The sequence below is a fragment of the Dasypus novemcinctus genome, chromosome 2 (genome assembly GCF_030445035.2).
Source record: "Dasypus novemcinctus isolate mDasNov1 chromosome 2, mDasNov1.1.hap2, whole genome shotgun sequence".
NCBI lineage: Eukaryota > Metazoa > Chordata > Mammalia > Cingulata > Dasypodidae > Dasypus > Dasypus novemcinctus.
The window spans coordinates 77,526,039-77,551,569 of NC_080674.1; the positions used below are offsets into that span (position 1 = coordinate 77,526,039).

A 25,531-nucleotide genomic window follows, 5' to 3' on the forward strand; every position below is an offset into this window, starting at 1 on the left:
GCAGGTGGTTTAAGCAGTGACAGGTTCAGTACTCGATGAGAACTTTGGCTCTGTGAAGACAGAGGCAAGAGTAGACCTAGGAAAACAACAACGAAAACACATTTTAGAACTTTTACAGGCAAGTGAAGGATACTTGACCAAATTTAAAAGTATAAAAACATTGCTGTTTAGGTTTTTTTGTTTAAATAGAGTAAAAGTCTTATAAGGTACTATGAGTGTGGAATAAAGTTGTGGGTTTTTTGTTTTGTTTTTTTGAACCTCAGTGTCATTTTTTTTAAAAGATTTTATTTATTTATTTCTCTCCCCTTCTCCCCTCCCCCCACCCCGGCTTTCTGTTCTCTGTGTCTGTTTGCTGCATCTTCTTTGTCCGCTTCTGTTGTCGTCAGCGGCACTGGAATCTGTGTCTCTTTTCGTGGCGTCATCTTGTTGTGTCAGCTCTCCGTGTGTGCAGCGCCATTCCTGGGCAGGCTGCACTTTCTTTAGTGCTGGGCGGCTCTCCTTACGGGGCTAACTCCTTGCGAGTGGGGTTCACTCCTTGCGAGTGGGGCTCCCCTACGCGGGGGACACACCTGCGTGGCAGGGCACTCCTTGCGCGCATCAGCACTGCGCGTGGGCCAGCTCCACATGGGTCAAGGAAGCCCGGGGTTTGAACCACGGACCTCCCATGTGGTAGATGGATGCCCTAACCACTGGGCCAAGTCCGCCGCCCCTCAGTGTCATTTTAAACAACCAGGTCTGTGCAGAACTGGCAACAGAGTTTGCAGGTACACAACGCAATTAAAATTTACAGCCACTTTCAAAACCTAAGAATTTCAAAATGGTGGCGGCAGAGCTTTAAGTCAAGCATAGAAGGCAGACCCTGAGTGATTGCCTTGAAGCGCCCCTGGGTCCCTGCGATAGAAATAATAGGAAACAATGGGTTGAAGCTAGCTTGTGTAGCTCATATTGTTCTATAGTGGGAAGTCTTTGTCATCCTTAACAGTGATTTGAAGTACAGAAAGGTTTGGAAGCCAAATTGACAAATGTCTTATGACTAGACAAGGTGAATAGGGATGGTGGTAGGAATTGAGAGAATCTTCGTTTTAATCTTTCTTGTTTATTTGACTGTGGTTGACTAATATGTCAGAGAAGGGAGTAACTTTAACTTAACAGTAAATCTGTTCCTTAAAACTTCTTACCAATATGTACCTACTTACTGACTTTACAAGAGCTTATTGAGTAGTTGGGGGAACACTATTTTGGGCAAAAAGTTTCCTGTCAAACTGTGGGGCTTTTTTTTTTTCCCTCTCTCTTTTTTTGGTGATCTATAGCTTTTATTTTAAGTTTTAAGAACTCTTTTCCATTTATATTGTACATTGAGAAAATGGTTCAAATAACTGACAGAAGTTTCCATAGAAGCTGCCACATTTAAAGTTCTTTAACTCTGAAAATTGGAAGCGTAATACATATCTTTTTTTACCTGCTAATGTCACAGAGGGAAAAATAGTGTTTGTGGAAATTGGCAGTTTGGGATGTTCTGATACTGGACACTCATTTTCATTTGTAATAAGTTTACTTGTTAAGCTCCTCGCTAGAGATATCTCCCAGGGCAAAATTGAGAACACCTTTCAAAGCATAGATTACATTTCTAGGAAAAAGATCTTGTGCTCACTGAACCAAGTCCCTTTCAGCAATTTTCAATGACTCCTGAAATTTGCATAGTGATTCAGCCAGTGGGGAGGTTGGCTGCTGAGATAATTTAGTTAAGATAAGTTTGGTTTTTACTGTTAAAGGTTAATAGAGGCCTGTCCGGAGTAGTATGCTGTTCTGTTTCCTGGGACTTTTGATTCTCTAAAATGCTGCCTAAAGAGCTGGGTAGTAATAGTGATATTAAAGTTCTATTTCAGAGAGACCCACAAGGCCAGTTCTGAGCAGTTGACATTAAACACTGCAAAATTCCAAAGTGCAGACAGCTTGGCAAATTTGAGTTCTGGTGCATTCTGTTCAGAACTAGTTTATTTATTTATTTATTTTCAATAGGGCTTTTGTCTTTCTGCTGAAGGTCAGACGGACTGTAGCTGTCGCGGACTGGTGGTGTTCCTTTGTGAAAGTTATAGGGAAGGGGGTGGATGGTTTGACTTAGTTTTGATATTTATAATAACCTATCACAATGTCAGATTTTATAGATTTTCAAAAACATAAACAAAATCCTTTGCATTTTTAGGCTGCTTGGGAGCAGCTGCCAATTCCAAAATCACTTTGGATATTTGTAGCACTCCTTTGGGCTCATTTTGTCAACTGGGTCTTGTTCATCCTTCCATAGGCAAATCTGCTTAGTGGGCCAGAACCAGCATGGGTTTTGTTTGGAGTCTGATTTAGTTAGAATCCTGGTTCCATCATTTGGCCCATTGGCGTAACACTCAGGTTAAGAATCTTCTGCCATATAAGGGTGACTGCTCTGCCTGTCGGAGTTGTTATTGCCTGCCTCCATAGTAGGTGTTGTCTGCAAGGCCTGGAAGAAGGGGTGAGGTTTGAACACAGACCCACGTGAGTCCAGAAAGTGTGCTGCTTCTCTTGCTGGACCAAGGAGTTGGCAGGACTGTTGGCTGCAGCTGGCGTCTTGAGCACGCCTGGGAGGGGCCCATAGCTGGCCCCTGCCTGCCTGCCTGCCTGCCTTAGTCCAGAGTACAATCTTATTGCTGGTTGCAAGTACACACGATATATTTACGTGTATTTAGCCCTCTTGGTGTGACTGGTTTCTTGAGAAGCCTCACTCCATTTTTTAGGAGTAATACCATAAAATGGCTTTATTTTTCTGCATCACAAACCTTCATCAGTGGCATAGCCACCTTCTGATATCTAAGGGGATGGTAGTTGGCAGTTTCTCATTCCTATATTGGTTGCTAAGGAAGCAGTCATGTAAGAATGGTGCCTCCTTTTGACTACCTCCTCTGTGTATATCCCTGTTTTACTTTTATGCTGCTGCTTCTAATGTATATTTAATAACAAATGTAAAATTATGTAAATACAGTGATTTTCTTTCTATCTTTTTTCCTTTGGTTTATTTTCCTTCTTTCTGGTAAGCTCTGCTTTTCAAGAATGCTTCCCTGCAAACTCATAGCCTACCTTCACCCCTCTGTGAACATAGTCATGAAGCTTGTTTTCACACCTTTGAAATGCTGTAAGTTTCAGGTGTGTGTCATTTCACCTGTAGAGTTTAAAACATTTTTAGAAATGGTTGTGAATATTTAAAAATCAGGATTTCCCATTTATGAAGAAATCCCGCAAGTAGGAACCCGGTGGCCCAGCAGGCCATGAGGCAGCCGGGGCAGGAGAGGAGCAGCATGCAGCCACCCCCCGCCAGCTCCACTCCTGAGCAGGTCCCGCGTCGCTAAGGCAGGCATCTGTTCACCAGCCCCGCCAGGGTGGAGTGGATTTTCTGAGGCTAAAGTTAGTCTGAACTTGATCCAATTTATTAAATAATTGAGGTGATTAGATGTTGCTAATACTTCTGCTCTCCCTGGCTACTTAATACCTCCACTGACACTTCTCTCCTGATAAAATCTGAAATCCCCTTATTACCTCTCCTTGCATTGCTCGAGTTCCTTGGGAAACAGGTCTTGGGAACAGATTGGCCCCTACTAGTTAAGAGCAGCTGCCCATTTGAGTGTGCTCTCTTACCTGGAACAATCAGATCCCATTCTGGTCATGTCCTACAGGCACATGTGCTCTTTCTTCTAGCTCTGCCAGGAACTGACTTAGTGGCTCTTCAGTTGGTTGCCACCGAATTCTGAGTCCCTGCTTGTTGTTCTCATCTGCCTGTGACCATATCTAGAAATCTCCTTTTCATGGAGGCAGGAGCTAGCTTTGTGTGTGTGTGCATGCGCATGTGTGCGCCAACCCATTTAGTTGTCTGAGTATGTTCTAGTTGGGAAAAACAGCAACTCATAGATTTTAGATTGTGAAGACGACTGGTCGGCTTCAGATGGTGTGTCTCATGGATGTTCAGTACTAGAAAGTGTTGGGTGAGGTTGCCTCTCAGTCATGAAATGGAGGCATTGTGAAACCCAAGCCCGCCCCAGGACACCCTTGCAGCATGATTTGTTATTGCACTGAGCTGGCTCTACTGTCAGTCAAGCCATATTTCCTGAAACACTAGAACTCCTGAGTGTAATAGAGTTCGGCTATAACCAGATCAGGTTCCCTAATCTGGTGTGACTCTCCTTGGGGGTTTCTGCCTGTCTCTCTGTGTGGTCGCTAAGGACTTGAATGAACACGAGCAAGGACCTGTTGGTGGCAATGGAAGCAGAGGCACGATGGGGTCTCAAGCCCGGACACTCAGATTCGCATCCCTGCCCGTGCATGTCCTTTTTTGTGTCCATCTCTTTTTTCCTGTCTGCTTGTCTGTCTTCTTTTTCCTACCTGGATGGAGTATACCACTTTCAAGTATGAATTTTGATTTTCTTACTGCACAGCAGTTTATTCTCTGGCTGCTTCTTACAGCTCCCCACTAAGAGCGCCGCTTGTCTTTCTTTTCCCCAAGAGGTGGGTGGGAGGGACAGGATTGCTTTGACCTGGACTTGCATTCCCCCTTCCCAGTCCCCATGGGTTCTGCATGGAAGAAAGTTTTCTCTATTTCTGATGTCTGTTTCAATGCAGACCAGTGACGAAGTTGTTAGATAAGTGAAATGGACTCTGAAGATCTGTCTGGAAATTCCTGCGCATCTCAAAGGCTTTCTGAGGGGAAGTGCACTGTGGATGGAATTAGGATGCCAGGGTCTGGAACACGCTGTTGGGTCTGGTCCTGCAGGCTTCGCTTTCTCGGCTTTTGGAGGCAGCGAGCGTGTGGCTGAGCTCCCCTTGCTCTTCCTGCCGTGCCAGCCCCAGCTAGCCTCTGTGCTGACACAGGAGCTGACAGCCGGTAAAGTGACTTCTAAGAAAAGGACCGTATTTTTATTGTTGTTGTTGTTATTCAGGTGACTTCTAAGAAAAGGGCCATATTATTATTATTTTTTTTAACATGGCTTTTTTGTTTAGGTATAAGGTCTCTGAAGCCCCCGGACACTCCTGTCTTTCCTACAGGTGGGGATCACAGATGAGTCTGTCCCTCTCCTAGCTGAGCAGGGTTAAGTACACAAGGCAGGGACACTTGACAACAATATGTAACCCCCTTTGGTCATGGAAGATATTCTGGATGCCTGGGCTTTAATTATTAATCTACGTGAAAAATCAAGGAAGTACAGCTGAGCACAGCAGCAAATGCTGCCACCTTGTGAGCTGCTTTTTGGTTGAGCTGGGTGAAAAGGATCTAGAAAAACTAAGTGAAAGCAGGGTATAGCTTAGAGAGGAGTAGTTGTTTGGGTTTTTACTAGTGTTTGTATAATTGTAACATTTTTGTTCTTAAGCATATGTGTACATCATGGATGATTGTTTTAAAATTTTTATTTGGTTAATGTGCTCATATTACAAAATTCAAAAGGTTCCTCCCCCTCCCCAATTGGCAACATGATTAAATGGGTTTGTGTTTTTTTTGGTAGTGATTTTCTGCAGTCTTTTAATCTTGCATTAAATAGAAGCAAAATTAGAACCTGGGGACCGAAAACAAGTAGATGTTGTATAAGGCAACTACTATTTGGGAGCTTGGGATGATCATGAAAAGGAAATTTCTGGCTGTGTGAAATTATAGCAATTTATTCTAAAATCTTAAAATCTTGCCTGGCCCTCTGGGTGCAGAGGTTGAGCTAATCACACTCAAGTCACCGATGGCTCAGCATACCAACTCCCTGTCAACTCACTGGTCGCATGGTCATTGTGATGCATATAAAGTGGATCACTTAGGTTTGTACGTGTTCGTGCAAAGTGTCTTGGCATGTGTAAATATTTATTTGATGCAAATGAAATGGGTATCACATTCTCTTTCTTAGCTTTTCCCCCCTGCTAGGCTCTTAAAGTTCTGTCCATGTTGCTGGGTGTGCGTCTAGTTTGTTGCTATACTTCTTATTAATAGAAGAACTGAGGTTTTCAAAATAGTTGAAGCAAGTGTTGTGACTCTTACCCCAATTGTTCTTTTACCTTTTTATCAAAGATCATTTCAAAACTGATTTTTTGGAAAACTATTCCATAATTATACTACCCTAATATAAACTCATCTTTTTCAAATGTGGACACACCTGATATAGTTATTTTCAGAAAAAACCCACCACATGTTCTTCTGTATTATTGTTTATTTTATTTACTTATCACCAGTCACTGTATCATCTTTCCCACACATTGCTAGATTGTCATCATGTTTAATGGCTGATTAGTGTTTCATGTAGGTCATTACTTCACAATCTCTCCTATTTTTGAACTAAGTTGCTTATTTTTTTAATATCACTGTGATTAACATCCTCATACATATAGGCAATCTTTTGTTGTGGTTTTTAGTCAGAATGAAGGCCCAATGGGGGTGGTTAGAGAGTCAAAGAAAGAAACTCCTCCTTAGTTTATGATGTGTTACCCTGTTCTGCCTCTTGCTCTAGTCCCAGAAATGAATGCAAGTGTCTGCTTTCCATTTGAAACATCCCTGTTTTATTTTACATGTGTTCTGAATAAAACTGTTGCCATAGGAATCGATCTCTCAAGTGTAACTGTGGTCAGTAGAACAGTTAGGAGCTCCAGGTTCTCTTGCCTTCAGAATGAGTGATACGACTTCAGAGCGTGCCATCTGCTACCTGGCTTGTGCAGCCAGGTTTCTATCCCACCAGCCCCCTAGCCTAGAGCAGCATTTGTTTTATCGGCTGTCCTTCCGCCCACCATACCTGGGCTGTCAGTAGCCAGTTGGTGCACAGCCCCGCTTCGCTGTGTCCTGGGAAGCCTGTGAACTGTGAACTGTAAATATGGACACACAAAAGAAGAATGGTACTGGAATGTCTGTTCCCCACACATTTCCCCTGAAGAGAGATTAAAAAGTAGCTTGCCCACATCGGTGAAGAGGAGGCAGGAGCAGAGAGGGGGAGGCATTTTTGAGAACATATGTTGGATTCTTTTCATTCTGCCTTTGACTGTGATTGATGGCATCTAGTGAGTCCCTGTCTGTCACTTCCGTGGTACTGTTGGTAATGGGGGCGGGGTGGGGGAAATCAAAAAGGACTGGGCAAAGGGTGTAGCAGGAGGAGGAAGGGGCTTGTATAGTGCAAAAGTGGCATTTCTCACACTTACCTTTTTAATTTTTTTTATTAGAGAAGTTGTAGATTTACAGAAAAGTCATGCTGAAAATTCAGAGCTCCTGTATACTACTCTCACATGCACAGTCTTCCCTATTAACACTTTATATTTGTGTGTTTAAACTTTGTTAAAATTGGTGAAACAATGTTATTATCATGCTATTAACTATAGTCCATAGTTTATTTTAGGGTCACTGTGTTGCACAGTCCTTTGATTTTTTTAAAATGTTTATTCTAGTAACACATATACTACCTTAAATTTCCCCTTTTAATTGCATTCAAATATATAATTCAATGGCCATTAATTACCTTCAGAATTGCAGTCCTCTTACCAGTGGTTCCTTGTTGTGCTTTTACTTCACTGTTACCTGCTGAAAGCTAAGCTTTTTGGATCTTTTGGACTCCAGAGGAATTAATCTTCATGTCTCCTCCCTGCCATCCCCACCTCCAAGCAAGGGTTAACTTTGTATGCACAAGATACCTGCCCTTTAAGGGGAGGGTGTGAGGGAAGGAAAACCACAGTGGCCACAGCTTTTGCCAATGTTTCTTATATTTTGAAATATGGCCTGGCTTTAGCTATGACAATCTCTTGATGTTCTAGAATGTTCATTGTTTAAGAATTCCAAATTGAATATTTGGTAGGGGAGTAGGAAAGGATGGTGAAAAGGAGATTCAAGACTAGGAAGAAGTTGGGGCAAATCAGGCAAGTTTACAATATTATTAAACTTGTTGCTTTTATTTTCCTGCCTAAGTTGGGACAAAGATGTATTTAAAAGTGCAAGAACAGTGATTATTTTGAGGTTAGATCATGTGCGCAGAGCTGCTAACCCAGGAAGGAGAATCTGCTTTATCAAGCCTTAACTTGGTGTCTAGGCCAGAATTTCTGCGGAAGCCTCAGATGAGCATTGCTGTGCCAGAAAGCTGCTGCCTGTTACTTTCTGTTTGTTCTTCTTGGCTTTTCCTCTGCACCCCAGCTCATGGTTATTTTACATTTGTACTGCAAGTGGACTTTACAACCTAAGTCTTACTTGTAGCAAGTTCTAGGAAAGCCAGATCGTCAGTCCCATTTTTTAGTTCCTTTCTCTGAAACACCTTGGTCAGCTGGTTTTCCCACAGGGTGACAAATGCCCCAGCAATCTGCCCCCAGAGGGCTTTGGGTCTTACATATTCATCAGGTAAGTGGGGCCAGGCTGCTTAGGGCATGCAAAGGACAGTGTTGATCCTGCTGAGCATTAGACTTTAAGCTCACCTGCCATCCTCCTTTTTATTTCTTTTTTGTGTATGGTATTTCTTGAGTGCCTTTTGTATGGTGGGCACTTTCCCCACCCCACCCCCAAGCACTTCACATATGGTATCTGTTTAATTTTCATGATGTCTCTGTGAGGTAGCTGATGGTATACTCAATTTTCTAAAGAGGAAATTGCAGCCCAGGGAGATTGTTGCAAGCCAAGGTAATCATAACTGATAAGTTGCAGAACCAAGTTCGAAGCCAGGTTTTCAGGGATCCAAAGTTGAATGCACAGCTGCACCCCACAGAATCTTTTGAAAGTGACAGCAGCCTCTTCCGCTTGTCCCAAGGAGCATGTTCAGCTTTGTCTTTTTTAAGTACAAGTTCACCTTGCTTTAGGAAAACATAGTTTATGAAGATCTGAACTGGTTTATTTTAGTTTTGGAGAAGACTTCACTGTGAGTTTCTGTTTAAGAAGTGAACATTCCTAGGAAGTGAGCTTAAGCCCTGTTTACTGACTTTCCTTAAATTATTTGTCAGAGCCGAGTGGAGTGTGACCGAGATGTGTGCTATGGAGCTGACAGTCTGGATTTAAATCACAGCTCAGCTGCTTCCTAGCTGTGTGACTTTGGGCCACTTAACTCTGAGCCTCTTCCCTTCTCTATTAAAAGGGCATAATCTCCAGCTTATTGGGTTTGTGTGAGAATGCCCTCATTTCAATAGCAAGCACCTGCTAAGAGCTGGGCAATGCCTGAGCTACAGTTGTTTGTGGTTGTTATCAGCACAAGGGGGAGGGACCCCATGATGGTGGAAACCTGGCTCTCACTAACATATATAAATATTTGTATAGCTCCTACTGAAGAGCACTTAAATCTGTGCTTTGTGTAAAGCAACAGTGCATATGTGGGTTAGGGGTGGGGTGGGTTAGCTAAGGGCATGTCACAGACCATGACAAGAGGGCATTCCCCATTTTGTGTTTGCTACCATAGAGCTCCATTTTGGCTCCAGTTTTAGGTGTAATCAGCAAGTAACCTCTAGTATACATTGGAAACACACAGGAACCTTAGAATACTATATTTCATAATTTTTCATTTATGAAGAGAATACATGCTTATAAAAAAATAAGATGCAGAAGAACCTCAAGTGTAATGACATATGATGTAATTAACAGGGAAAACCACCATATTTTGCTGTTTTTCTAGTCCCTACACATTTAAATGTATATATAAATATTTTAGAAACAAAACCTTCTTACTGTGTATAATCATCATGCTTTTTTCTTAATTTACCATCACTATTTTTCCATATTCTTAAATATTCTTTGAAAATATCTCAAATGGCCACATAATATTCTATCCAATGGTAAAACATAATTTATGTGATCAGTCCCCTATTGTTAGACATTTAGGTTGTTTTCACTTTTTTGTGTTGTGTGCTAATCTTGGACCACAGCTGTGTTTTATTAAGCTATATTCACAAAGTGAAATGTCTGGATAGTATTTAAAATTTCTTCTGTTTCTTTCAAGAAGTAGAATAATAGGATGGTTAATAGACTTCAGAGTGAGATTTGAGTTCTCCCACTTATATATGATCTTGGACAATATAGTTAATCTTTCAGGATATCTTATTCCTTATTTTTTAAATGAGGAGGTTAATTCGTTGGAATATGGAGAGAGTAAATGAAAGTAAAGCACTTAGCACCGTGTCTTAAACTTAATCAGTGTGTAATAATTATCTATTATATCATCGATTGTTCTGCAAAACGTTTGCACCAATAATTTATAACTAGGTGTCACTGGGCCCATGCAAATGAAAAGATTTAACTTGAGAATCTAATTTAGTTCTTCTGACTTTTTTATGTCTTGTTAACACAAAAGATAAAGAGTGACCAATTACATTATATGTAAAAACAAAAACTAGATGTTTTTATATTCTTTTTTAAATATGCTGATATTAGGGAGAAAAATTGACATCTGTTACTTGAAAGTTCATGGAAAAGAGCACTGCATTAAAACAGGATTTCTACAGAAAAAATCGCATTTTCTATTCTTGGACAACAGCTCTACTTTTGGGACATTTGTTCTATGCAGCACTATGTGATGGAGACCAAGATTTATAGTTGGTGATTTCCTGGATAAAAACTCTGATAGCAAATACCTCAACGAAACAACTTTCATATGTTCACTAGGTACAGAGTAACAGAATGGAATGGGTTGTTTGTCTCAGGTTCAGGTTTTGTTTTGGGTTTTTTTGTCTCTTGCAGGACAAAATGACATTTTTCTTTTTGGGCTTAATCTAAAATGGGAAGATTTCTACGTTTCTCTCCTGTTCCTCCTCCCTGTTGCTTTCCCCCTCCCTCTTCTCTCATTCTTACTTAGATCAGATCTTGTACATTTATATGTCAAGTCCTTTATGGATACCTTAACTTAAAAAAAAGTTTGAGATAGATTTCTTGAATGACAGAGACATGAGGACAGGCATAGAACAGGGGAATCAAATCAAGAGCACAGAAATCAACACTCACATTTATGGCCATATGATTTTTGACAAGAGGACAAAGACCACTCATTGGAGGAAAGACTAGTCTCTTCAACAAATGGTGCTGGGAAAACTGAATCTTCATGTGCAAAAGAGTGAAGGGAGAATCCCTTGTACAGAAGTCAACTCCAAGTGAATCAAAGACCTACATGTAAGAGCCAGAACTAACAAACTCCTAGAAGAAAATCTGGGGACACATCTTCAGGACCTTCTATTAGGCAATGGTTTCTTAGACTCTATATCAAAAGCATGACCAACAAAAGAAAATATTAGATAAATGGGATCTCATGAAAGATTAAAAACTTTAGTGCCTCAAAGGACTTTATTGTGAAAGTATAAAACAGCTAATACACATCCAGTCTTGCTGTAGGCTGGTATGAGGCTCGCCTTTCTCCCTGCTCGTCTCTTTCTGGGCTCAGGTGCCCTGTTCTCTCCAGCTGTAAACTATCAGGCAAACTGCTAGGCTCTCTACCCAGGGCTCCAGTGTCAAAACTCAGCTCTCCTCTCTGCTGTGTCATTTTCTCTGTTAGTGTCTGCCCACTAAGGGGGTAGGGACTCAGCCTCCTACTGACATGACTGAATCAAAGTCCTAATCTTAATTTAATCAAGTAAAAGTGAAATCTCTGAATTTATTACAATCAAAGGGTATCATGCCCAGAGGAACAGGCCAGTTAAAAACATCAGTATTTCTTTTTGGAATTCATCAGTAATATCAAATTGCCACAAGCTGTAAAAAGGGGTATTTTGAAACATGTAACAACATGGATGAACCTTGAAGACATGCTGGGTGAAATCTAGACACAAAAGGACAAATATTGTATGATCTCACTGATTTAAAATAATTAGAATAAGCAAACTCATAAAGTCAGAATCTAGAATATAGGTTACCATGGGATGGAGTAGGGTTAGGGAATGGAAAGTTAAGGTTTAAAATAAGGTTTAAAAAGTGGAAATGTTTTGGTAATGAATGGTGCTGATGGTAGCACAGCATTGTGAACATAATTAACAATACTGAAATATATCTGAATATAGTTAAATGGGGAAATGTTAAGTTATATGAATAGTAATAGAATAAAAAAAATTTTTTTAAGTCCATGGAACTCTGCTACACAAACCAAAACCTAAGCTAAACTATGGGCTATAGTTAATAGTACAATTATAAAAATGTGCTTTCATCAATTGTAACAAATGTAGCACACCAGAGTGGTATTAATAATAGGGTGGTATTTGGGAATGCTCTATTTTATGCATGGTATATAAACCCACAATTTCTCTAATAAAAAGATACTATAAAATGAAATTAAGGTCCTCAGAATGGGAGGAAATATTTGCAAATACCATATCTGATAAGGGACTTGAATGCAGAATATATAAAGAACTCTTACAACAATAAAAACAATAAAAAGACAACTCAGTTAAAAATGAGAAAATTATTTGAATAGATATTTCTCTATGGAAGATAAACAAATGGCCAATAAACACATTAAAAGAAGTTTGATATCATTGGTCATTCGGGAAATGAAAATCACAATGAGGTGCTACTTTACGTCTACTAGGATGGCTATACTCAAAAAGACAGATAAGAGTTGGCAAAGATATGGAGAAATTGCAACCTTCCTACACTGCTGGGGCAAGGTAAACAGTGTAACACTTTGGAAAACAGTGTGACAGTTCCTAAAAGTATTAGACATAGAGTTACCATGTGACACAGCAATTCCACTCCTAGGTTGTAGATCTAAAAGAAATGGAAACAAGTGTTCTCACAAAAACGTGTATACAGGTGTTCCTGGCAGCATTATTTATAATAGCCCCTAAGTGGAAACAACCCAAATGTCTATAAAGTGATGACTGGAAGAATACATTCCATACAATGGAATGTTATTTGGCAGTAAAAAGGAATGAAGTATTGATACATCCTACAACATGGATAAACCTTGAAAAATTTTGCTTAAGTAAAAGAAGCCAGTCACAACTTAACTCATTTTGTGATTCCACTTAGATGAAATGTCCAGAATTGACAAACCTATAGACAAAAAGTAGATTAATGATTGCCTGGGACTAGGGGTAAATGGGGAGTGATGCTAATGGGCACAGGGTTTCTTTTTGGGGTGACGAAAATGTCCTCAAGTTGACAATGGTGTTGGCTGCCAACCCTGTGGATATACTAAAAAACATTGCATTGTACCAGTGAAATGGGTGAATTGTATGGGGTATAAATATCTCAAAACTTATTGAACAAAAATCTTGTTACATAATTATACTATTATATTGAATTGTATTATAAACTTAGTCTCATGGAATAAAATTGAATGCTCAGAATTTTGTGTGACTTGTTGCAGGGTATCCAGCAAGTTATCACAGAGTCAAATTTCCTGAACATCAGGCTAGTTGTTACTGCACTATTGTTATAGGAAGTTTCCACCCCAGCATGTCACAGAAATCACACTTGGAATTACCAGGTAATACTAGCTTATACGGCCGATAAGCCACTGATTGTTGGCAGTAGTTTTTCTTGCTCATAATGAAGTTCAGTAGTGCAGGGTGGTTATGAAGTATTGCAGAGGGCTCATTACCAAACCACTCTTAAGTCACTCAGGCTGATGGCAGTTTTCCTACCTCTTTCGAGGTTGTTCTGGGCTGTAGGAGCCAGCCAGCAGCCAGGGAAGAGAGAGGGAAGTCTCATCCACAGGAGACCTTCATGAGCCAGGCATAGTGGTGGTGCACCTCAATTTCCCCTCACATTCCATGTCAGAACCCAGCCACTTGGCCCTATACAGAGGCCATTGGGTTGGGAAATATAAACCTGGCCGGCAGCCACTCATAGCTGTCCCCTAGCCTTTGGGTTTAATGATGTGGTCTAAGCTCTCTTTTCTTACACTTTTGAAAAATAGGTCACAAGGATCTTCAGTCCACGTGTTGACTATGTCCTAGTTTAGAAGTTTGCATATATAGCTCCTGCTCCATTGCAATGTATTTTAATATCTTTAGAGCAATGATAACCAGCCAGACTGGCTGGTTATTCTGTTAGCAGCCTCTCCCACCTGTCCCATATGAAGAACCTTTGTATCATTCAATGTTTATTGACCACACACTAATAACTGATAGGAGTGCAAAGTGTAGTACTTATTGATGAATCTTTGAAATCCTGCCTAGACTTCCAGGGATCCTTGAGGAGGTCACTATTTGAATAGTATCTCAGCTCCCTACCCTGAACTCCTGTCTTGCTATAGTACCCATAAGAGGCAACCCAGGCCATTTACCATGCCTGTTGCTAGGTAGATGACAAAGAGAGAGTTCCAAGGAAACAAATGAAACCCTAGGATGTTTCAACCCTGACCACTATCCTCTGACCTTATACTGGATCAAGACATGTGTGTCTCCGAACCGTGAAATTCTTACTGCTTCTCTAGAACTAGTCTATAGTACATTGGTATCGCTACTGTCTTACACTAGGTTGTAGACCTGGACTGGAAGATACATTATTCTGTTTGATAAGATACAGGAAGTTAAAAGGTGGAATTGGAAGAGCAGAGGCCCCTGGAAAGTTGATTGAGTTATTTCACACTATGTGGCCCTTGGTGTTCTTTGACTCTCAGATTTCTCATTGGCAAATGGTGATTCCAGTAGCACTTCTTCCTCATGGAGTGTGGTCTTCTTGGGCATGAAATCATCCCCATAAAACGTTATATCCAGGTTCTAGCACCAAATAACATTTAATAAACGTTGCAGTTATCATTGATAACTAATATCTTTTGACTTTCAAGGCATGAAAAAGATATATCCATTTGATGCTTAATGTTGCAAAAATGAAGACCTTTTAAGTCTCTGGCAATGTCCTAAAAGATTTTAAGATGTAATTGTGACACTTTGAAATTTTTTCTTAAGTAGTCAGAATCTTTCATTTAATATCCATTTATTGAGTACCTACTATTTGTAAGCATGTTGCCAGACACAAAGAGATTATAAAGAGAAAGAAGTGATGCCCTTTGTCTTCAAAGCAGTTCATAATGTTGCAGCATCAGCAATGGCTGTATTTTAAATAGGCTGTCAACCTAAAGTTTTTGGTATCAGTTTTATGCCAACTGCGCATAGATTCTAATGTTAAAAAATGATTTTTTTAAGCAAGCTTAAATCTAAAATATCATACTTCAGGGTTGTTTTTAGTTTAGTTTCCTGCCCCTTACTACCAGTTGTCAACTTACCTTCCTACCCCTTACTCATTTATTCTGATCTAGTTGTTATAAAGCATTCATATAGTGTTGTATGACAATTTCTTAAAAAATATTTCCTGAATTATTGATAACAAAATTATTTGAAAGCAGGTTATGTTTTAATGGGAATTAACTGAATTTTCTAAGTTCCAGTTTACCTAAATTAAAATCTGTCAAGTAGAGTGGCTCCCATCTTGGCTAGATTAAAATGGGGGGACAGCATTATTCTTATTATTTTTTTAATTTAGCAAGTCCATGGTACTCTTACTTCAGTTTATCTGAAGCAAGGCTCATATAAACTGAATAATCCTTATTCTCCTTTTGCACGATATGGGCAAAGGCAAGCTCCCCATCATCTCATTTTACCTCTTCCTCTTTGCAAAGCATCATTCTTCCAGTTTCCAGACTCCTTTGACATTAGACCTGGAAAGGACCTTATCATCTGATCCTTCCTACAGCTCTCTTTATGGAGGAGGAAACAGAGGCCCAGAGGTTAGGGACTTGCTTGGGCCACTTCGCTGTCAAGGACCAAGTCCTGGTGCAGAGAGCTCTCTTCCCACCATACTCCTTCTTTTGGCTGTAACACTTCCCATTTCCTTCAACCCCCTTTTCCAAGCTGTTACTATTTCCTTGAAATATCTCTGGGGTTCCCTCCTTTTCCATTTCTTCCTTCCTAATCCAGACCCTTAACAACTCATGTTGGGAAATATCTGAGTGCCTTGTCTCTGAGACATCCATCATACCAGATTAATTTTCTCTAATTATCTCTGTCAGCATGTCCCGCCTCTGCTTAAGAAGCTGCCAGGAGCTCCCAGCTTTCTGTAATAATAAACATGAGCACTCCTCCTCATAGCTTGGCTTCAGCTAACATGCCCAGCTTCATTTCCTCAAAGGCCCAAAGCCTTCTCAGGGTTTCCATCATGAGTTGGCCTTATTTCTTTGTCTTCAGTTTGTCCTGCTCCCACTTTGGTGCTCTCCCTTCCTTTGCAAATACTACATTTTTCTAGGCCAAGGCCAGGTCCTACCACCTTTTCAATGTTTTCCCTGTTTACTTCACTGATAAACCAATGGTCCTACCCTATTCTCAAATTTTTTCTTACTATGACATGTAGCATTGGACATAATGGCATCTCTCCTATGGTTCTCTGGGTTTTCCTTGGAATTGTGTTGTCTCCTCAGTTGTATTTTATGCTCTTTGAATATACTTTTATATTGCATGTTTTAAAGTATTTAATAAGTGGTCAGTAAATACTCTTTACTTGATTAAGGGCTGGCTGAGTTTTTTAAATATGTAATTCAGAATTACAAGCTGTTGGGATATTTTAGTGTTCCCAGTTTATGTCAGGACGAGTTCTTGGATTCTGCACTGATATTGCAGAACAATGCACTGTTCTCTTCCAATTGTCCTTAGGACCAGCTGCTGTTGAGTTACTGATCCTCTGGGGAATTGGCCCTAGAGGGATGGTGCTCAAGCTCAGAGTTCATGATTTGCTTTTGGATCAGTGACTGGGTGGCTGGGCATTCCTCACTGAGACCCTGCACACGGGACTATTGGATCTTACAGGAGGTAATAGTTACAATAGCACTGGACTCTGAACTCTGGCAGGTTCTCAGGTCAGCAGAGTGAAATGAAAACTGGCCTGGCTTCCCTCCCACTGTGTGTCCTTGAGCCAGCCGTGACCGTGGTGCCCTCTCTTTTACAATACTGGCACCATGTCCTGAGATTTCCACTGATCTTTTTCTAAAATCTTGTTTCCGAAACTCACTACGTACTATGTCTTCCCCAAAGGTAAGCATCTTGTAGTAAGTTCCTGGTGTGGGGAAAAGGAGTGCATGTTATAAAAGAAGCCTGGGTCTGCTGTTTGAAGTGTTGGTGCCTCTTTTCCCTGTCTCATTACATCTTCCCTGAGAGTCATTTCACGACTGAGGCAACCATGGATTCTGCTGTACCTTAGACTGTACTCTCCCCCAAAGGCACATCCCCTGTGAGAATCCTCTGCTCAGGGTTCATAAACTTGGAATTTCGTTTTTCCTTGATGTCAGCAGGACTGATTGCACCCACACAGAAAGGTTTGGGCTTTTTCCTGTTTGACACTAAAGAGAACTGGCAAAGTCGCAGGTCAGGGTGAAGCTGACAAGCCCAAGGCAGTAGTGAGTCCAGTGCCTCTGTGCTTTTATTCTCCCTTGTTCAGCTCATGTTCTGAATCCCTGTGCCACCCAGAAACTCCTCTCTTCCCACCTGTGACACCTAAAGATGTTTCAAAGACTGGTCTCTGTTAACATCTCCAACACTCAGTAAAACCCGAGATCTCTTCATTTACAGAGCATCACACAATCGAGTCACTTTACTTCTTTTAAATCCTTTTAGGTGGATGGAAGTCTGCTTAGTTGAAGAATTGCCACCGACCACTGAACTGGAAGAAGGACTCCGGAATGGAGTTTACCTTGCAAAGTTGGCCAAGTTCTTTGCCCCTAAAATGGTATCTGAGAAAAAGATCTATGATGTGGAGCAAACGCGTTATAAGGTAACTGAGTTCTACTTGATTTTGGCTTCCAGCTGAAAGCTAGAGTTTGGTATTTCATATCTGTTCCCTTCTTTTCCTCTTAGTGTTTCTAGTAGGATTTTGCTGGGAGGGGGGTGTCCTTGGTCTTTGGAGCTTGTTAATAATCAATCTTGAGGCAGTAGCTGTTTTTCTTTATTTTGAGTGACTGGGGTCCAGGTACCTCGCATATGGGAAGCTGGCACTCAACCACTGAGCCACATTGGCTCGCCTGAGTTGGTTATATCATTTGTTTTGCTTGTTTCTGCGTTTTCAGGAGGCATCTGGAACTGAACCCGGACCTCCAAGGTGGGAGGCAAGTGCTCAACTGCTCAAGCCACATCCACTCCCAGGAGCAGTTTTAAAGGGCAAAGGGTTTCTGTTTCTGGGCTGAGGCTGAGATACATCTGATTTGTTGGGTTTCCCCACAGCCCCATTATCCCCTTTCCTCACCTTCCCCACACATATTATTCCATCATGGAGGCCATTTGTGGCTCGCTCTTAGTGCCAGTAAATATAAAAGGGGGGTACTCTTTAGCCCTCCTTTTTTTTTTTTTTTTTTTTTTTTTTTACCACCACAGTTTATTACTCTCCATGTTCTCATCAAGGAATAAAGTACCCAATTGGGACTTGAACTTGTGGCCCCAAAAGAGTTAGAACCAGTGAGTAGTAATGTAGTATAATCAGGAATTCCTTTCCATTTGGCTTTTAAAACAAAATAAGACTAACCTCTTTGTACGCAACTACTTTCAAAAATTGTTTCATGGTTTATTTCAGAAGGACCACAAAATAAAACTATCATAGCCTTTTCAGGGAGGAAAAAAATGTAAAAGTCACCATATTTAAATTTGAAATGCACAACAGAAAAGAAGGGACAAAACCAAGATAAACAGCAATATTATTTATAAAAAATAATCCTATTCTTTTGTAGATACATATTGATATATTTATAGATAAAATGAAGTCATGTCTGCAGTTAGTTCAAAATAATGGTATTGGAAGGGTAGATGAAACAAGAATACCCATGAGTACATAATCATCAAGGTTGGATGATGGGTGCAGAGGAGTTCATTCTATTATTCTGTTTACCTTTGCATTTGAAATTTTCCATTAAAAAGTGAAAGAGGAAAATATAAACACCAACCTAAAAGAGCCTCAAATCTAAAGAGATTTGTATTCAAAAAGGAATTTTAAAATGTGTATTGTTCCATCCTGGAATATGTGATCTCTTGTCAACTAAGAGCCAAGGTTTCTCAAACTTTTTAAAAACTTGATTCCTTATTTTCTTAATATATTGTATTTAGTTCTTTATATCATAACATTTTTTTATCTGCAGGTCTTCAAATATCATTAAAGGTTATTTTCCTTACCATTGCAAGGACAATGCGTATGGTTGAATAAGGAAGGATTTCCTATTTCTTGCATTATTCAAACTAACCTTCAGTTGTCCTTTTAACAAAATTTATTTTAGAAATATAGATACTGAATTCAGGTCAAATGAGCCATCGCTAAGCCTAAGAGTAGCCAAGATCAGTTGACAAATCTCTTTGCGTCTGTTTTCATAGCCTATTAAAATGGTAACAGAGCAAAGGTTTCTGCCTTTGAATAATGTTATAACTAAAGTGTGTACAAAGTCAGTTCGAGTTGATTAAATCCTGTTTCACCCTAGAGGTTCAGTTCATGATAGCCTAATACCTTTCACAGGACTTTAATGAAATAGTGATCTAGCCAGCCAAGATTTAGCCTCTTTTCTAATGTTAAAAAACATTTTTGTAAGTTCAGAAAAGCACAGGAAAAAAAATAACTCTTGTGAATTTAGTTCGGGAAATGTGACATTTGTCCACATCTCTGGCCATGGCCTTTATTTTTTCATTGTTTCTCGTATGGATATACAGAAGATTTAGGTCTATTCGTATAAACAGCCATGCAGAGTTAACAGTAGATCAAGTGTGATCTACTTCAGTCACTGGATTCAAGTGAATCACTGGAAAGGGGGCTGTGGGTATTTTGTTTTGGCCTTGTGAACAGGGAGAATTAGGCTGGAAGGACAGACATGGGATAGTGCTGTTCGTGGACTGCTACTTTTCCCCGCCTGGCCTGTCAGACACTTTGAAGACAGGGGTCTCCTTCCAGTTCAGCCGGGGACTCCCTCAGAGCAACTTTTTCCTCTTGGCCTCAGAGGTCCTACTATTTAAATGATCATAATCTTTGGGATGGGAACAGGGAAAGTAAGCCTTTCAACGCTTGTTATGAAATGAAGTACCTGTGGGGGGCCTAGGAATGACATCCCAGAGACACAGCTTACTACAGAGGAAGGGGTCCCTTTTTGCCGCCCTCGCCCCCGCCCCAAGGCCCCTGGCAGTCTAGAGGGCACAGAAGTGGTGCTGGGGGAGGGACGGATGGGTGGGAAGCGGCAGAAGGACGAAAGTTGATGCCAGCCGTGGCGTGGGAGCCCCTCCAGGCTGCTGAGTTAAAAGGGAAACAGGACAAATTAAACTACCCCTCCATTAATCCACGAGAGAAAAGAGATTTTTCTTTTTTTTTCTTTTATTCAATCCCTGAAAATGCCTAGTGTCCTTGATGGAATTCTTGTAGTGATCTGATGTGTAATCATAACATTTTCTTTTCAGGCCTTTTGGTTTCTCAAACAAAAATGAAAGGAGACAAATATTAGTGGCTATGAGATTTAACTTCCCATTCTTCAATTCTTCAGAACTAAAGCCCTTCCCGTGGTCCTTTCCAAGGAACAGTAAATCATGGGATGGCAACAAAGATGTTGAAACCTAAGGGAACATTCCCTAAGCCAGGCTCAGCCCTTGATATGCCATCTGGAAACCATGAACTCAGTCCACGTGGGCTCTCGCTGCAGGGTCTGCCCAGACTGCGACCATAAATCACAGCCCGCCTGCTAGGTTGAGTGTCCCCACAGCAAAGCTGTGCCCTGAGCCCCGCAGGCCTCAGGTTTGCCACTGATGGTTTTGACAATGATGATTTCCTGCTGCCCCATCTGCTCTGTCTGCTGACTTATATACAACCCTGTCCCTCCTTAATTTACGGTGAGAAAGTTGTCGTAGGTGTTAGAGTTAAACCTTCCTATTGTGAATATTCCTTTTCCAGCCACCTCCACTGCCCACCCCCAAACCCAGGTATGAGTTACGTGCTCATGCCCTTGGAGCTGTGGTCCCTGACACAGTGAATGGTGGACATTCTTTTTGTACTGCCATATCCTCTGAAAGGTGCAGGGTCTGGCCCGAGGTAGGTGGTCAGTAAATAACTGTTGGGTGAAGGAATGAATGACAGTTGTTCCAGGAACTCCATTTCCTGTTGTCTATGCTTTATTTAATACTTATTCAAGGCAATTAAAACGTGATAGTGTTTCCCTGTTATGTTTACACCTCCTGCAGAACTGCCTGATGGGCATGTATAAAAACAGTGTAGGGTCTGCGTGAGACAGTCTCTTGACCTGGGACCCAGAAAACTGTGATGTTAATAATCATCCCTGGTGATTCTTATTTACCACTAAGGTTTGAGAACCTTTGCTCCAATAGGCAGATAAATATTAATATAATGAATTTTAATAAAGTTATAAGGGAAGAAGACAAAGATATGCTAAGGTAGAAATACATATGGGGTTAAATTCATGCATGTATTAAAAAATACTTAGCTATACCAATCACGCATTAGGCACTGTTCTAGACATAAAAGGCAGAAGGTGAGCAAAGCAGATATGGTCCTGATTTCACGGAGCTTATAGTTGGAGAGATGGAACATAACATACAATTATGAATTATGGTAAGGTGAGGAATGGATGAAGTCTTGAAATCTATCCAAGGAAGAAACAAAAGCTAGTGTCATTGACAGATAGCAATGGGCAGGAGATGACATTTGCTCTGAGGCTGGAGAAAGTCTTCCATATGCAGGGTCAGGGGGTTGGGAGTGGGGATGGAGGGGTGGACAGTCCAGGAGAAGGGAACCCATTTGTGATAGACTCAAGGAAGAAAAGACCCTGGCCAGATCCAGTGTTTGAAAGACTGCTTTAAGGGTGGTGAGAAACGAGGCCAGGAGGAAAATCAGAGATGAGATCACACAGTCATGAGACCATATGGGGGCTTATGATTTTATCCCAAGTGCAAATGGCAGCCATTAAAGACATTAAACAGAGAGAGATCTGGACACAACAGATAGATTTTGTACCTTAAAAAGATCAGTGGGCTGCCACGTGGAGAATAAATTGGAGGGAGGAGAAAGGTAGAGTCCAGGTGACAATGACTTGCATTAGGGTGGTAGCTTGCATAGATAAAAAGGAGTGAATAGATTCAAGAGGGAAAACGGAAGGTGAATCCTGGAAAGAGAGTAGAACTGATGGAGGCCAGTGAAGAGGAGTCAGCTGGGTAGATGGTGGGAGACAACCAAGGTCAGAGTCAGTTCAAAAGAAGGTGGGGAAGGATGGTTTCCATGGTGGATGTTTGAGAGATGAGTGTCCCAGCAGACTAGGCTGGGCAAGAGAAAGAAGAGGAAGGAACTGAGTTCTTTGGAGAGGTTGCCACCTGACTAGGTTCAAAGACAAAAAAAAATAGTTATCATTCCTGGACAGAGCCTTGATAATTGTAGGCTTATAATAAAAGCCTTTAAACATTTGAGTAAGTCTTAGATAGGAGGGCATGTACCTAGGGGTTAGTAGTATGAGCTGTAGAACCAAAATACCTGGCTTCAGATTCTAGCTTCACTGCTAACTTGGCCTCTCTGAGCCTCTATTTCCCCATCTGAAAAGTGGGAATAACAGCATCTGCCTTTCTAGAGAGGTTTGTAAGGAAGCACTGTGACCATCCATGCATGGCACTTGGCACCGTGCCTGAGAGATGTGAGTGCTTAAGGAGCTGTGGAGGCGCCAGCTGCTCTGAGGTGCCGTGAGCAGCAAAATGAACAGAATATTTGCACCAGGGTCACGAGGCCTGCCAGCTATTCTTGATTCTGAGCTAACAAAGCATAGGTCAGCCCACACAAGTGACCTAAATACTTGAGCCCTCAGTGTACTCATCCTTAAAACCAGCAAATTTGAATAATTATTGGTCTCTAAACTTGCTCATAGTTATAAAATACTTGATTCTAATATGTAGTAAGTTAGCCACCCAAAGAAGACTGTAAATAATTCCTCATATAGCAATTTAAACTTCCTATAGCAATACATTTAAATTTATTGTAGGTGTTACAATAGCTCAGCAGTGGAAAAATCTGCATACACTTTCTGACCCATCACCTGAAAAATAACAGTTGACTCAGGATGGCCGTAAACATGCCATCTAGTCTAATGTTAATAAGACTGGTTTTTGTTGTGTGTGTGTTTAACAACTAGCTAAAAATCACTCTAAACATTGTTTATAAAGCCATTGTTCTAAATGAAACTAATCCAGTCCATTGAAGGTGTTATTGTTGCAGTTTAGTCACCAAGTTTGCTTAAATGTGCAAACACCGACATCGGGTTCTGAAGTCATCTTCTCCAGCTTTTGAAAAAGATTTCAGATCCTTCATCCGTTATTTTATTTGCTTTAGAAAGATGACCAGGTGCCTCTTCAAGCACCTCTTTCAGCACCTCTTAACTAAGCACTGAATCTTTTTCTGATCATAAAGGTAAGTGAAATTTACAAGCCTTGCCTTGCAGCACTATAATAGCTAACATCTATTACGTTCTCATGTGTACTTTGCAACCAAGTGCCTTACACATGTCCTCATTTAATCTCCACAAGTCAAAAAAGCATTGGTATTCCCATTTCATGACTGAGGAACTGAGAGTCAAGGAGATTTTGTAACTCTTCTGGGATTCCTTAGCCATTAAGACTACTGAATAGGTGAGAGGTCTTTGTCATATGATATGGGAGTGTTGGAGTTCACCAGCCCAAGACCTCCCAGAGGACTCACTTGTGGTCAAACAAAACTAACTTTTTTTTAACTTGATATAGCAAGGAAACTCTCATCCCAGAGGGGCCATAAGACGGAGACTAGAGGAGCTTAAAATATATAAGGGCTTGGTCTGGGTGACTCAAAGGATAGGGATGCATGGACCAGTTTTCCTTTTGGGTGCTGTCAGGAAGTGGGATCATTTGGGTGGTTGTCTTGGTCATTTTTATCTAGCTAAAAGTGAAGTTGGGAAGACTGAATCAGGGCTAGATTATCATCAGTAAAGAAATCGGAGTTGCTCATGTTAGTTGGAAGAGGGGGATGTTTGGTTATTTTGTGGTGCAGAAGGTCCTCATTTCTGTCTTGGTTCAGATGTGATTACAGAGTCGTCTTGTTTCTGCCTTGTTCCTCCATAGTCACTTTGCAAGCTGCTTGTTGAGTTCTGAACACTACACCCAGGCTGTTAGCTTCTCCCCACCTTACCCTGCCTCCCTGCCCTCCCACTCTCCCCCATTCTTCCCTTCCTTTCTCCTTCTCCCTCTCTCCATCCTTCCTTCCTTCCAGTTGTTTCATAGGAACTTCCTGAAAAATAATCACACCACCGTGGTGTGTTATTCACAGTGGAGCGTTATCCTAAAGAAGGTTTTCAGATCCAGAGAGACCTGGTCTTGAATCCCATTCAGCCATTTAATAGCTCTTGACTTTAAGCAAATCATTTAGTCATTTCTCCCTAGGTCTCTACAGCTCTATAAAGGAGGATAATTACCTTGCAGGAGGTTTTAGAATTTAGAGTTTATTTACATAAAGTGCTTGACAGAATTCCATCTCAAATACTGTCCACTATTAAAAAGACTTAAGTTCATCAAGTGTTAATTTGTTTATACTTTAATTACTAACATCAGCCAAAATACTTTTCTTTAAGTTACTGGACTGTATGAGGTCACAGAAGATAGGCAGAGCCAGACCTTCTGTATGTGATTATCTACCATTGGATGTCGATTGTATTAAAAAATTTTGGCTGTGGTTTTTTTTACTTTTATTAAAAGTGAAAAATAAAATAGTTAACATTCTTGCAATGCATATAATTAAATTACAAGATCCTTTTAAAGATTTTAATGGTTCATGATCTGATACAATTTACAATTTCATGAGATGCAAGCAAAGATATGGTTTATAGCTTGGGCACAAAATGGCTGCGCAATTAGGACTGTAAAGATGAAATGGAAGATGTAGAAAGATTGCTTTTACTGCACAGGTAGAAAAGGTCCTGTAAAACATCTCCATTGGCACAGGCCAAGATTAGGGTTAAATTATAGGAGAATAGCTACTAAAAGTAGCTTTGAATTAAGGCTTGGTTTTTGTTTTTGTCTTCTGCAGTGTCTTATAGCAGTCATACTACATTCATGATCAGATAAATCAAAAGCTTTTAGTCTTTTTAAAAAGTCTTATTTGTTTTCCCTGAAGTTACTAGGCTTCTCAGCCATGGGTTGTCAAAATCTTGATGCACGGGTGTGCATGCACATGCCTCGTGAAACACCCTAGGCGTATGCTAGACATTAAGTAGTACTATTTGAGAATTCTCGTTGAGAATTACCTCAAAAATGTGAATTTTAGAACCAGCATGGTCCATCTCAAATTGTCAGAGTGTTGCTGACAGATAGTCTCATGGTCTTCATTTTGTCTCTAAATGTGCATATGTGAGCACTAATAACTCCAGGAGAAGTACGATTGAAAAGGACTCTGCCAGTAGAAAAAAAGCTATTACAAATGACTCAATTTTTGAATGATCTCTTCCCTTTTTTCCCCCCTTTGTCCTCACATTAGAAATCTGGCCTTCATTTTCGACACACAGATAATACCGTCCAGTGGTTAAGAGCGATGGAGTCTATTGGTCTACCCAAGGTAAGCCTTAATGTGCCAGAACCTGAACTGGGA

The 25,531-nt window shown here is 40.7% G+C and overlaps 1 protein-coding gene across 3 annotated transcripts in view; it reads left to right on the top strand.

Moving 5' to 3' along the window:
- The window catches only part of IQGAP2 (IQ motif containing GTPase activating protein 2), a 301,443-nt gene that overhangs the window by 131,619 nt on the left and 144,293 nt on the right, over window positions 1-25,531 (top strand). For 2 of the 3 annotated variants that reach the window (XM_058275088.2, XM_058275083.2), the window contains exons 3-4: window positions 17,530-17,686; window positions 25,421-25,498. In XM_058275088.2, coding sequence (XP_058131071.1) covers window positions 17,530-17,686; window positions 25,421-25,498 — 235 coding nt within the window. Of the gene's footprint in view, window positions 1-13,394; window positions 13,410-17,529; window positions 17,687-25,420; window positions 25,499-25,531 lie in introns of those variants that run through there. The other variant, XM_058275085.2, reaches the window with a different exon arrangement.